Source organism: Haematobia irritans, chromosome 4, assembly GCF_050003625.1.
Source record: "Haematobia irritans isolate KBUSLIRL chromosome 4, ASM5000362v1, whole genome shotgun sequence".
In the NCBI taxonomy this organism is placed as follows: Eukaryota; Metazoa; Arthropoda; class Insecta; order Diptera; family Muscidae; genus Haematobia; species Haematobia irritans.
In genome coordinates this window covers 31251112-31266604 of record NC_134400.1, presented here as the reverse complement: position 1 = coordinate 31266604, position 15493 = coordinate 31251112, and the positions used below count along the sequence as shown (strand labels likewise).

Sequence of the window (15493 nt, the reverse complement as noted above, 5' to 3'; positions counted from 1 at the left end):
AAAATTTTATTTCTATAGAAAATTTTATCAAAATTTTATTTCTATAGAAAATTTTGTCAAAATTTTATTTCTATAGAAAATTTTGTCAAAATTTTTTTTCTATAGAAAATTTTGTCAAAATTTTATTTCTATAGAATATTTTATCAAAATTTTATTTTTATAAAAATTTTTGTCAAAATTTTATTTCTATAGAAAATTTTGTCAAAATTTCGGAGGGTTCAAGTGTGGTTTTTGTTGGGTTTAATAAACTGCCTGAATTTATTCTGATAATTGGTTGATAGTTTTGCTGCAAGTAGAGGATGCTGATGAGGAATGTGGTAATTCCGAAACGTGCGTCCATCCAACCATCTTGCAGTCTATAGGGCTTTGCCCAAATAAATTTGACAAACATTCTTTTCCTCTGTTGGTTAAGCTACTCTTGTAGTTTAGTCAATGTATGGTTTTAAGCTGAAATAAAAAAACAACAAAAATTTTATTTCTATAGAAAATTTTGTCAAAATTTTATTTCTATAGAACATTTTGTCAAAATTTTGTTTCTATAGAATATTTTGTCCAAATTTTACTTCTATAGAAAATGTTGTCGAAGTTTTATTTCTATAGAAAATTTTGTCAAAATTTTATTTCTATAGAAAATTTTATCAAAATTTTATTTCTATAAAAAATTTTGTCAAAATTTTATTTCTATAGAAAATTTTGTCAAAATTTTATTTCTATAGAAAATTTTGTCAAAATTTTATTTCTATAGAAAATTTTGTCAAAATTTTATTTCTATAGAAAATTTCGTCAAAATTTTATTTCTATAGAATATTTTGTCCAAATTTTACTTCTATAGAAAATGTTGTCGAAGATTTATTTCTATAGAAACTTTTGCCAAAATTTTATTTCTATAGAATATTTTGTCCAAATTTTACTTCTATAGAAAATGTTGTCGAATTTTTATTTCTATAGAAACTTTTGCCAAAATTTTATTTCTATAGAAAATTTTGTCAAAATTTTATTTCTATAAAAAATTTGTCAAAATTTTATTTCTATAGAAAATTTTATCAAAATTTTATTTCTGTAAAAAATTTTGTCAAAATTTTATTTCTATAGAAAATTTTGTCAAAATTTTATTTCTATAGAACATTTTGTCAAAATTTTATTTCTGTAGAAAATTTTGTCAAAATTTTATTTCTATAAAAAATTTTGTCAAAATTTTATTTCTATAGAAAATTTTGTCAAAATTTTATTTCTATAAAAAATTTTGTCAAAATTTTATTTCTATAGAAAATTTTGTCAACATTTTTTTTCTATAGAAAATTTTGTCAAAATTTTATTTTTATAGAATATTTTGTCCAAATTTTACTTCTATAGAAAATGTTGTCGAAGTTTTATTTCTATGAAAAATTTTGTCAAAATTTTATTTCTATAGAAAATTTTATCAAAATTTTATTTCTGCAAAAAATTTTGTCAAAATTTTATTTCTATAGAAAATTTTGTCAAAATTTTATTTCTATAGAAAATTTTGTCAAAATTTTATTTCTATAGAAAATTTTGTCAACATTTTTTTTCTATAGAAAATTTTGTCAAAATTTTATTTTTATAGAATATTTTGTCCAAATTTTACTTCTATAGAAAATGTTGTCGAAGTTTTATTTCTATGAAAAATTTTGTCAAAATTTTATTTCTATAGAAAATTTTATCAAAATTTTATTTCTATAGAAAATTTTGTCAAAATTTTATTTCTATAGAAAATTTTGTCAAAATTTTATTTCTATAGAAAATTTTGTCAAAATTTTTTTTCTATAGAAAATTTTGTCAAAATTTTATTTCTATAGAAAATTTTATTTTTATAAAAATTTTTGTCAAAATTTTATTTCTATAGAAAATTTTGTCAAAATTTTATTTCTATAGAAAATTTTGTCAAAATTTTATTTCTAATTATACAATTATTATTCGAGCTTTATGGACAGATATAGATTAAGGAACATGGTTAATAGAGCCATTGAAAAAGAAAACGCCAGATACAAATCCATACACGCCTGGACTGTACATGTTTCGGTTCGGGCGAATGAACCTTTCCACAGCCTTTAGTATAGATCTGGCTGGGAGAGATAACTCAATTTTGGGCCCTTTATGCTAACTCCTTATGGAGAAAACATTTGGGAAATTTCCTCTTACAAATTGAATCATCTTTTCTCCCACTGTACATCATCTTTTCATATAACTTACAAGTCCCTTAATCTTATTTTTATTTCGTTTTGTTACATAGTAATGCAGCAACACGAAATTTTTTTTTTTAGAAAGCTAATTTGTTAGAATTCACCTAAGTGGTGAACAGTCGAACAATGCTTATTGTTTCTACAGTCAACTACAACATATGACAATTAACAGAAACTGGTTTCCAGGATACAACAACAATTCTAACGCGTACATTAGTCGTGTTTTTCCTAGTTTTACGACGGGCTCATCGTTGCTTATTACATTACATGTTAGCCTGATACCGAAACAGGCAATTGTATAATTAGATATAATGCATTTTGGACGTCAATTGCCTGTTTCGGTATCAGGCTAACATGTAATATAAAATTTTATTTCTATAGAACATTTTGCCAAAATTTTGTTTCTATAGAATATTTTGTCCAAATTTTACTTCTATAGAAAATGTTGTCGAAGTTTTATTTCTATAGAAAATTTTGTCAAAATTTTATTTCTATAGAAAATTTTATCAAAATTTTATTTCTATAAAAAATTTTGTCAAAATTTTATTTCTATAGAAAATTTTGTCAAAATTTTATTTCTATAGAAAATTTTGTCAAAATTTTATTTCTATAGAAAATTTTGTCAAAATTTTATTTCTATAGAAAATTTTGTCAAGATTTTATTTCTATAGAAAATTTTATCAAAATTTTATTTCTATAAAAAATTTTGTCTAAATTTTATTTCTATAGAAAATTTTGTCAAAATTTTATTTCTATAGAAAATTTTGTCAAAATTTTATTTCTATAGAATATTTTGTCCAAATTTTACTTCTATAGAAAATGTTGTCGAATTTTTATTTCTATAGAAACTTTTGCCAAAATTTTATTTCTATAGAAAATTTTGTCAAAATTTTATTTCTATAAAAAAATTTGTCAAAATTTTATTTCTATAGAAAATTTTATCAAAATTTTATTTCTGTAAAAAATTTTGTCAAAATTTTATTTCTATAGAAAATTTTGTCAAAATTTTATTTCTATAGAAAATTTTGTCAAAATTTTATTTCTGTAGAAAATTTTGTCAAAATTTTATTTCTATAAAAAATTTTGTCAAAATTTTATTTCTATAGAAAATTTTGTCAAAATTTTATTTCTATAAAAAATTTTGTCAAAATTTTATTTCTATAGAAAATTTTGTCAAAATTTTATTTCTATAAAAAATTTTGTCAAAATTTTATTTCTATAGAAAATTTTGTCAACATTTTTAGTCTTTAGAAAATTTTGTCAAAATTTTATTTCTATAGAAAATTTTATCAATATTTTATTTCTATAAAAAAAATTGTCAAAATTTTATTTCTATAAAAAATTTTGTCAAAATTTTATTTCTATAGAAAATTTTGTCAAAATTTTATTTCTATAAAAAATTTTGTCAAAAATGTATTTCTATAAAAAATTTTATCAAAATTTTAATTCTATAAAAAATTTTGTCAAAATTTTATTTCTATAGAAAATTTTGTCAAAATTTTATTTCTATAGAAAATTTTGTCAAAATTTTATTTCTATAGAAAATTTTGTCAAAATTTTATTTCTATAGAAAATTATGTCAACATTTTTATTTTTTAGAAAATTTTGTCAAAATTTTATTTCTATAGAAAATTTTGTCAAAATTTTATTTCTATAGAAAATTTTGTCAAAATTTTATTTCTATAAAAATTTTTTTCAAAATTTTATTTATATAGAAAATTTTGTCAAAATTTTATTTCTATAGAAAATTTTTTCCAAATTTTACTTCTATAGAAAATGTTGTCGAAGTTTTATTTCTATAGAAACTTTTGTCAAAATTTTATTTCTATAAACAATTTTGTCAAGCTTAATTATATGCGTATTTAATCGGCATTTTTTTAGTTTAATATATACCCCGTATGGATTAACTTACAATTTATAAGACGGTGTTAGGAAGTTTTAAGATACCTTGCCATCGGCTAGTGTTACCGCAAACCAAGTAATTCGATTGTGGAATGCAGTGTTTAGAAGAAGTTTCTACGCAATCCATGGTGAAGGGTACATAAGCTTCGGCCTGGCCAAACTTACGGCCGTATGTACTTGTTTTTTTTTTTACTCTACCGCCCCTCTAGAAAGCATTTCTATTTTAAAGAACGTGTGCTCTCGTTTTTTTTTTTGTTATTTTTTCAAGTTTTCTATTTTTTCTTTGGTTCGGTGTCATATGTCATAATAGTTTTGTGAGTTTATTTGTATTTTTGTTTTCTCTCGAATAAATTTCTAATCAAAAATGTTCGTTTGTACAAATGCCTTGGCACATTTTAATACTGCTGCTTCTGTATCAAAAAGGACATTCGTTCTCATACATAAGACATGAGTTGATTTTATGACGAATTTTCGTTAGTTTTTTTGTCTTTTCATTTTTCAGATATGTCATTTAGCTTTTGCAGATGTTGGTCGAATTGCATTTTTATCTTGTAAACAGATATGAGAAGTCTGTTAAAATGCCAAATTTTTATTTTTTTTTTTTGTAGAAACATGACAGAGAACGATTCAAATGAAGTGCAATCGAAACAAGTATAAGTTTGGCCACGCCGAATATTAGATATCCAACACCAAGAATCAAATATAAAAGTTTCCTTGGTAAACGTCTCATCGTATGGGGTTACTTGAAAATACAAAGAATTTCAGGGCGTTTGATGACTGTTATTCCCAAGCAGATCGGTTCAATTAGTATGCATCCGGAAGCTAAATTAAAAATTTCTATATACACAAAAAAAATTAAATTAAATTAAATTAAAGTCTTAATTGAATCTTAAAAAATATTCAATTAAACATTTAATTGACTCAACAATTTTTTTAATTGAAACCAAAATCAATCACAAAAATTTATAGTATCAATTAATTTTTTAATTGATTTTCAATTAGTTTTTCAATTGATACTATCAGTTCTGTGATTGAAGACATTTCAATTAAAAAATTGATTGAATCAATTAATTTCGTGATTGAATCAAAAACAATTATTTTGTGTATTTGAATTATATCAGATTTGAGTTTTATAAGAAGCACTTTGGTTTGAGTTTTAGAGGAATTTTAAACTTCTCCTTTAAGCACGCAAAAAAATTCCAATGAAAGAACGGTTTTCATATGATTTGAAATCTGGCTTTTAGGCTTTTATTCGCATTACTCGAATTACAAAACGCGAGAATATACTCACAACGGATTGACTAAAATACCACGAAAATTAAAATTTTCAAGTTGAAGTTGAATTTTATAACATTTTTCTATTCCTCTAGGAAATTTTGCCAAAATTTTATTTCATACAAAAGTTTGTCAAAATTTTATTTCTTTAAAAAATTTGTGCAATTTTATTTTGTAAAAATTTCATTTTTATAGGAAATTTCATTTCTATAGAAAATTTTGTCAAAATTTCATTTCTATAGGAAATTTTGTCAAAATTTCATTTCTATTGGATATTTTGTCAAAATTTCACTTCTATAGGAAATTTTGTCAAAATTTAATTTCTATAGGTAATTTTATCAAAATTTCATTTCTATAGGTAATTTTGTCAAAATTTCATTTCTATAGAAATTTTGTCAAAATTTAATTTCTATAGGTAATTTTGTCAAAATTTCATTTCTATAGGAAATTTTGTCACAATTTAATTTCCATAGAAAATTTTCATTTCTATTGGTAATTTCATTACCATTGGTAATTTTCTGAAAATCTTATTTCTATAGACATTTTTATTGCTGTAAAAAATTTTTGTTAAAATTTAATTGCTGTAGCAATTTTTTTTCTTTAAGAAATTGTTTAAAAATTTTTTATCTGTAGAAAATATTCTCAAAATTTTATTTTATACAAAATTTTGTGTAAATTTTAGTTCTGCAGAAAATTTTTTCAAAATTTTTATTCCGATAAAAAATTTTGTGAAAATTTTATTTCTATAGAAAATTTTCTGAAAATTTAATTTCTGTACAAAATTGGTCAAAATTATTTTATTTCAATAGAAATTCTTTTTTATACCATTTTTTTATACCGTTTGTAACACATCGAAATATTGCTCTAAGACCCCATAAAGTATATATATTCTGGTTCGTGGTGAAATTCTGAGTCGATCTAAACATGTCCATCCGTCCGTCCGTTCGTCTGTTGAAATCACGCTAAATTCCGAACGAAACAAGCTATCGACTTGAAACTTGGCACAAGTATCGGACTACTTTTCCGTATAGTCCCATACAAACCGACGCTCAGATTTGGTTTGCGAAGCCCCTTGGAGGAACAATATGCATCCGATCTGGTTGAAATTTGGAACATGGCGTTTGTATATGGTCTCTCATAACCATGCAAAAATTGGTCCAAATCGGTCCATAATTATATATAGCCCCCATATAAACCGATCCCCCGATTTGGCTTGCGAGGCCTCTAAGAGAAGCAAATTTCATCCGATCCGTCCGAAATTTGGTACATGGTATAAGTATCCCATCCCCAGAGTTGGCTTGTGGATCCTCTAAGAGAAGCTAATTTCATCCGATCCGGCTGCAATTTGGTACATGGTACAAGTATATGGTCTCTAACAACCATGCAAAAATTGGTCCACATCTGCCCATAGTTATATATAGCACCCATATAAAGCGATCCCCCGATTTGGCTTACGGTGCCTCTGACAGAAGCAAATTTCACCCGATCCGGCTGAAATTTGGTATATGGTATAAGTATATGGTCTCTAACAACCATGCAAATATTGGTCCACATCGGTCTATAATTATATATAGCACCCATATAAAGCGATCCCCAGATTTCAACTCCGGAGCCTCTTGCAGGAACAAAATTCATCCGATCCGGTTGAAATTTGGTATATGGTATAAGTATATGGTCTCTAACAACCATGCAAAAATTGGTCCACATCTGCCCATAATTATATATAGCACCCATATAAAGCGATCCCACGATTTGGCTTACGGTGCCTCTGAAAGAAGCAAATTTCACCCGATCCGGCTGAAATTTGGTATATGGTATAAGTATATGGTCTCTAACAACCATGCAAATATTGGTCCACATCGGTCTATAATTATATATAGCACCCATATAAAGCGATCCCCAGATTTCAACTCCGGAGCCTCTTGCAGGAACAAAAATCATCCGATCCGGTTGAAATTTGGTATATGGTATAAGTATATTGTCTCTAACAACCATGCAAAAATTGGTCCACATCGGTTCATAATTATATATAGCCCCCATATAAACCAATCCCCCGATTTGGCTTACGGTGCCTCTGAAAGAAGCAAATTTCACCCGATCCGGCTGAAATATAGTATATGGTATACGTATATGGTCTCTAACAACCATGCCAATATTGGTCCACATCGGTCTATAATTATATATAGCACCCATATAAAGCGATCCCCAGATTTGAACTCCGGAGCCTCTTGCAGGAACAAAATTCTTCCGATCCGGTTGAAATTTGGTACGTGGTGTTAGTATATGGTATCTAACAACCATGCAAATATTAGTCCACATCGGTCCACATCGGTCTATAATTACATATAGCCCCCATATAAACCGTTCCCCAGATTTGATCTCCGGAGCCTCTTGGAGAAGCAAAATTCATCCGATCCGGTTGAACCATGCCATGCCAAAATTGGTCCATATCGGTCTATAGTTATATATAGCCGATACCCAATCACACAAAAATTGGTCCATATCGGTTCATAATCATGGTGGCCACTCGAGCCAAAAATAGTCTACCAAAATTTTATTCTATAGAAAATTTTGTCAAAATTTTATTTCTATTGAAAATTTTACTTCTATAGAAAATGTTGTCAAAATTTTATTTCTATATGAAAATTTTGTCAACATTTTTATTCTATAGAAAATTTTATAAAAATTTTATTTCTATAGAAAATTTTGTCAAAATTTTATTTCTACAGAAAATTTTGTCAAAATTTTATTTGTATAAAAAATTTTGTCAAAATTTTTGTTCTATAGAAAACTTTGTCAACATTTTTGTTCTACAGAAAATTTTGTCAAAATTTACTTCTATGGAAAATTTTGGCAAAATTTTATTTCTATAGAAAATTTTGTCAAAATTTTATTACTATAAAAAATTTTGTCAAAATTTTATTTCTATAGAAATTTTTGTCAAAATTTTATTTCTATAGAAAATTTTGTCCAAATTTTACTTCTATAGAAAATGTTGTCAAAATTTTATTTCTATAGAAACTTTTGTCAAAATTTTATTTCTATAAAAAAAAAAATGGCAAACTTAATTATATACGTATTTAATCAGCCTTTTTTAGTTTAATATATACCACGTATGGACTACCTTGCAATTTAGAAGACGGTATTAGGACGTTTTAAGATACCTTGCCATCGGCATGTGTTACCGCAACCCAAGTAATTCGATTGTGGATGACTGTCTTCAGTAGAAGTTTCTACGCAATCCATGGTACATAAGCTTCGGCCTGGCCGAACTTACGGCCGTATATACTTGTATTTAATTTTATTTCTATACAACATTTTTTCGAAATTTGTTTTCTATAATAAAATTTTTTCGAATTTGTATTTCAGTTGGAGATTTTTGGTAAAATTTGATTTCTACGAGTATAGGAAATTTTGTTATAATTTCATTTCTATAGCAAATTTAATTTCTATAGCAAGTTTTGCAAAATTTTATTTCTAGAGAAAATGTCGTCAAAATTTATTTCTATACAAAATTTTATACCTATAGAAAACTTTGTCAAAATTTAATTGATATATAGAAACTTTTGTCAAACTTATTTCTTTAAAAATAAAAATAACAAAATTTTCTGAAAATTTTAGTTCTAATGAAAAATTTCTCTAAAGTTTTTATTCCGATACAAAATTGTGTCAAAATTTAATTTCTATAGAAAATTCTCTGAAAAGTTAATTTCTATACAGAATTGGTCAATATATTATTTCATAGAAAATTTGTTTTGGAAATTTTATTTCTATACAAATATTTTTATGCCCATAGAAAACTTTGTCAAAATTTAATTTCTATAGAAAATTTGGTCGAAAATTGTATGTGTATAAAAAATTTTAGTCTTATAGAAAATTTTCTCAAAATTACAAATGTACAAAATTTTGTAAAAATTATATTTTTATGGGAAATTTTTTCAAAATTTCATATCTATCGGTAATTTTGTCAACATTTCATTTCTATAGGAAATTTTGTGAAAATTTTACACAGAAATTAAAAAAAAAGTATGACATTTTTCTAATATGAAATGAATATTTGAAATGCCTAAGAAATGTTATCAGGAATTTAAATTTAATGGGAAGATATAGCCCCCCATTGTGAATAGACATACACAAATGTTTCTTTGGTTGCCTGGTCGTGGTGGGATTCTGAGTAAATCTAGCGATTTCCGTCCGTCCATTAATTTACGAACAAGCTATAGTGATCAATCACCTTTAATTTTTCATAAAATTTTAGTTTAGCTTAAAGTCGCTTTTTAAATAACTGTAAACTTAAATTTGCCAAAAATATTTCTTCATACATTTTTGCGTATATATTTATAGCATCATTCTCCACATATATTTCTAAAATTCCTTTGTCACATTTTTTAAATTGAATATTGTCCAAAACTATTGCATTTGTTTGAGTAAACGAATGAAATTTATCAATGTCAGCCTTTTAACATAAAATAATGCCTTATAAGAAACTTTTGGACAAATTTTTATACAAATTGCTTTTTATATAGTTTTTACCTATGGAATATTTGCATTCATGTTTCACATTCCATTCATTCATTACACACCGAAATGTATATTTCGCTATAGCTTGACATCTTCCTTTCAAATAGTCACCTTGCTGGGGAAAAATTCATGTGTAAATGCAATAGAGTGTAATGAAATGTATTTTTGGGGAAAAATGGATAATGAGAGAATTGCCAAGACCGGTATACAGAGACAGGCTTTTGATGATAAAGGAAACCTTGTTACAATTGTTTCTATATTCTTAACCATAAAACATGCCAAAAATTATCTACCAAAATTCCAAGAAAACTTTACCAAAAATTTACCAAATTAAAAACAATATTTTCAAGTTGTTGGTCAAATCTTTGTGATAATAATGTTTTCTCTTCAAAAGTTTTTTTTTTAATTTTATTTTAGAAGTTTATTTCAATATTTGCAATATTATATAAAGATCCATCTCGGAAGCGAAATTTTTTTTTGGAAATATCCCCTGAATTGTAAATGTGTCGAATTTTAAATGTTTTACACGATCTTACATGAAAATTAAATTTTTTACGCAATGGAATTTTTTCAAAATTTTATTTCTATAAAAAAAATTTTCTCGGAATTTTATTTCTATAGAAAATTTTGTTAAAGTGTAATTCCTATAGAAAATTTTGTCAAAAGTTTATTACTATAGAAAATTTTGTCAACATTTTACTGCAATACAAAGTTTTATCAAAAATGTACATCTATAGAAAATTTTGTCAAAATTTTATTTCTATAGAAAATTTTGGCAAAATTTTATTTCTATAGGAAATTTTAATAAAATTTTATTTCAACAGTAAATTTTGTCAAAATTTTATTTCTATAGAAAATTTTGTCAAAATTTCAATTCTAATGGAACATTTCTTAAAATTTTATTTCTATAGAATACTTTGCCAAAATTTCATTTCTGTAGGAAATTTTGTCAAAATTTTATTTTCATTGAAAATTTTGTCAAAAATGTATTTCTATAGAGAAGTTTCTCAAAATTTTATTTCTTAAGAAAATTTCTTAAAATTTTATTTCGACAGAAAATTTTGTCCAAATTTTATTTCCATACAATATTTTCCTAAAATTTTATTTCTATTAAAAAAATTGTAAAATGTTTTCTTTATGAAATTTTTTCAAAATTTTATTTATTTAGGAATTTTGGTCAAAAATTTTATTCTTAAGGAAATTTTGTAAAAATTGTAATTCTTTAGGAAATTTTGTCAAAATTTCATTTCTGTAGGAAATTTTGTCAAAGTTTTATTTCCATGTGGAATTTTCTCAAACCTTCATTTCTATAAGAAATTTTCACAAAATTTAATTTCTGTAGGATATTTGGCCAAAATTTAATTTCTATAGGAAATTTTGTCAAAATTTTATTTCCATTGAAAAGCTTGTCAAAACTTTGTTTCTACAGAAAAGTTTGTCAAAATTTTGTTTAAAAAAAATTCAAATTTTTATTTGTAAAAAAAGTGTTTCAAAAGTTTACTCCTACAGAAAATTTTGTCAACATTTTATTTCTATAGAAAATTTTGTCAAAATTTTATTTCTATCGAAAGTTTTCTTAAAATTTTATTTCTATAGAAAATGTTCTCAAAATTTTATTTCGATAGAACACATTCTCAAGATGTTATTTCTATAAAAAAAAATGTGCAAACTGTTTTCTTTATGAAATTTTATCAAAATTTCATTTCTTCTATTAAATTTAGTCAAAATTTTAATTCTTTAGGAAATTTTCACAAAATTTAATTTCTATACGATATTTTGCTAACATTTCATTTCTATAGAAATTTTTGTCAACATTTTATTTTCATTGAAAATTTTGTTAAAATTTTATTTTTACTGAAAAGTTGTCAAAATTTTATTTCTAAAAAAAAAAAATATATCAAAAATTTGATTCTAAAGAAAATTTTATCAAAATCTTACTTTTTACAGAAAATTTTGTCAAAATTTAATTTCGATATAAAATTTTGTCAAAATTAATTTTGTCAAAATTAATTAATTGCTATAGAAAATTTTGTCATAATTTTATTGCAACAGAAAGTTTCGTAAAAATTTTACATCTACAGAAAATTTTCCCAAAATTTTATTTCTATGGAAAATTTTGGCAAAATTTCATTTCTATAAGGAATTTAATGGAAATTTCATTTCTATAGGAAATTTTCATAACAATTACATTTCAATATCGAAAGTTTTCTTAAAATTTTATTTCTATAGAAAATGTTCTCAAAATTTTATTTCGATAGCAAACATTCTCAAAATATTATTTCTATAAAAAAATTTTCTACAATTTTTTCTTTACGAAATTTTGTCAAAATTTTATATAAAAATGATATTTTGACAAAATTTCCTATAGAAATAAAATTTTGACAAAATTTTCTATGTTAAAACGTTGACAATAAAATGATGAAATTTAATGAGATATTTGGCCAAAATATCATTTCTATAGGAAATTTTATTAAAATTTTATTTCCATTGAAGCTTTTCAAAACTTTATTTCTACAGAAAAATTTTTAAAAATTTTATTAAAAATATCAAATTTTTATTTCTAAAACAATTTTTCAAAATTTTATTTCCATAGAAAATTTTGTCAAAATTTTATTCCTACAGAAAATTTTGTCAAAATTTTATTTCTATAGAAAATTTTGTCAAAATTTTATTTCTATCGAAAGTTTTCTTAAAATTTTATTTCTATAAAAAATTTTGTAAAATGTTTTCTTTATGAAATTTTATCAAAATTTCATTTCTATTAAATTTAGTCAAAATTTTAATTCTTTAGGAAATTTTCACAAAATTTAGTTTCTATAGGATATTTTGCTAACATTTCATTGCTATAGAAATTTTTGTCAACATTTTATTTTCATTGAAAATTTTGTCAAAATTTTATTTTTACTGAGAAAGTTGTAAAAATTTTATTTCAAAAAAAAAATTTTGTCAAAAATTTATTTCTAAAGAAAATTTTGTCAAAGTTGTACTTTTTACAGAAAATTTTGTCAAAATTTAATTTCGATATAAAATTTTGTCAAAATTTTATTGCCATAGAAAATTTTGTCAAAAGTTAATTGCTATAGAAAATTTTGTCAAAATTTTATTGCAACAGAAAGTTTTGTCAAAATTTTACATCTACAGAAAATTTTCCCAAATTTTATTTCTATGGAAAATTTTGGCATAATTTCATTTCCATAGGAAATTTTATGGAAATTTCATTTCTATAGGAAATTTCTATAACAATTTCATGTCTATAGGAAATTTTGTCTAAATTTCGTTTCTATAAAAAAAAAACTCTCAAAATTCTATGTCAAAAAAATAATGTCAACATTTTATTTGTATAGAAAAAATGTTGTCAAAATTCCATTTCTATAGTAAATTTTTTTAAAATTTCATTTCTGTAGCAAATTTTCTCAAAATTTTATTTCTATTTGAAATTTCTACAGAAAATTTTATTTCTATACAAAATTTGGTTAACATTTTTTTTTTCATAATACTTTCAGTTTATACTAATATTCTTAGGTCTTCCTTAATATAAATTTTTTCAATTGTATATTTGTGTGTTTATTTGACACTTTCAAAACCAATAACATGTGTATTTTTCTGGTTCTTTTTTTCTCTCTCTCTCTCTTTGAATGTGCAACAGATATGGTCTACCCGATAAGCCTCTGGAACTGGGACGGGTCACGCCTGGCACATATTGCACACGTCAGTTCGATGAATGCTATCGCAATAAGTGCCGACTGCAAAGTCCCAATTATCCGGGCATGTATCCGAGAAATGTCACGTGCTATTGGACCATACGGCAAAAAGAAGTTCCTACCAGTAAACATGCCATGATTGCTGTCAGCCAAGAAAATCAACATAAAGCTTTAGTTAAGAGGTAAGTAGAAATGAAATTAGAGTGCATTTATTTCTATCGTAGCGAGGGGGAATGATAATTGCTCTATGAAAGCAATACGGATATGTAAGGGGTGGAAGATATTAGTGACTCAATTTCATCAATTTCTGAAGAGATTTAAATATGTCCCTTATGACACATTCCATTTGAATGTCTAATCAAATCATGGACTAATAAAGAAATAAGCTTATTCGGTTATACACTCAAAAAAGAGTGAATTCAAAGTGCAAAATTTTTATTTTTACACTAATGCTATTCGCTATTGATTTCGAGACAAATAAGTGTAGAGTTGTATTTACAATGATTTGCTTTTGAGATTCTGAGAAACCGGGTAACGTATACGCTACATAAATGTAATTCACAACACTCATACGAACCCACGCACTGCTATTCTATTCTATATCTCTGCATGCAAATTGCAATTTTTTCCACACTAAAAAATATTACAGCAGTATGAGAGGTTATGTCGCCTAAATTTTAGGTACATAATATTATTGAGAACAAGTCTACATTTTATAAAAGACAGTTTCAAGTTGTGATCAAGGTTGCCATTCGAGCCAAAAATAATCTACAAAATTTTGGAGCAAATTTTACCAAACAACAAATTTTAATTTTGTCAAAATTTTATTTCTATAAAAATTTTGTCAGTAAAAATTTTATTTCAATAGAAAATGTAACACTTTCATTTCTATAGAAAATTTTGTCAAAATTTTATTTATATAGAAAATTATGTCAGTATATTTTCATAGAAAATTTTGTTAAAATTTTATTTTTATAAAAAATTTTGTCCACATTGTTATTTTTATAGACAATTTTGTAAAAATTTTATTTTGGTAGAAAATTTTATCAACATTTTATTTCTATAGAAAATTTTATCAACATTTGATTTCTATAGAAAATTTTCTCAAAATTTTATTTGTATAGAAAATTTTGTCAACATTTTATTTCTATAGAAAACTTTGTCAAAACGTTATTTCTATCGAAAATTTTGTCAAAATTTTATTTCTATAGAAGGTCAAAACGTTATATCTATAGGAAATTTTGTCAAAATTTTATTTCTATAGAAAATTTTGTCAAATTTTATTTCTATAGAAAATTTCGTCAAAATTTTATTTCTATAGAAGTTTTTGTCAAAATGTTATTTCTATAGAAAATTTTGTCAAAATTTTATGTCTATAGAAAATTTTGTCAAAATGTTTTGCTATAGGAAATATTGCCAAATTTCATTTCTCTATGAAAGTTTGTCAACATTTTATTTTTATAGAAGGTTTTCTCAAAGCTTTATTTCAAAAGAAAATTTTCTGAAAATTTTATTTCTGGAGAAAATTTTCTAAAAATTTTATTTCTATTCAAATATTTGTCAAAACTTTATTTTTACAAAAAAATTTTTGTATATGTTTTTTTTTATAGAAAATTTTGTCAAAATTTAATATTTATAGAAAATTTTGGCAAAATTTTATTTTATAAAAAATTTTGGCAAAATTTTATTTTTATAAAAAATTTTGTTATTTATTTATTTTTATTCAAATATTTTACTTATTTTTACAAAAAATTTTGTGTATTTGTTATTTTTATAGAAAATTTTGTCAAAATTTAATATTTATATAAAATTTTGGCAAATTTTTATTTTTATTAAAAATTTTGTTGTTTATTTATTTATTGTTATAGAAAATTTTGTAAAAATTTTATTTCT

General features: G+C 23.9%; 1 protein-coding gene across 1 annotated transcript in view; it reads left to right on the top strand.

Moving 5' to 3' along the window:
- Positions 1-15493, top strand: part of LOC142235345 (uncharacterized) — a 617569-nt gene that overhangs the window by 354594 nt on the left and 247482 nt on the right. The window contains 1 exon segment of the mRNA XM_075306601.1: positions 13546-13782. Coding sequence (XP_075162716.1) covers positions 13546-13782 — 237 coding nt within the window.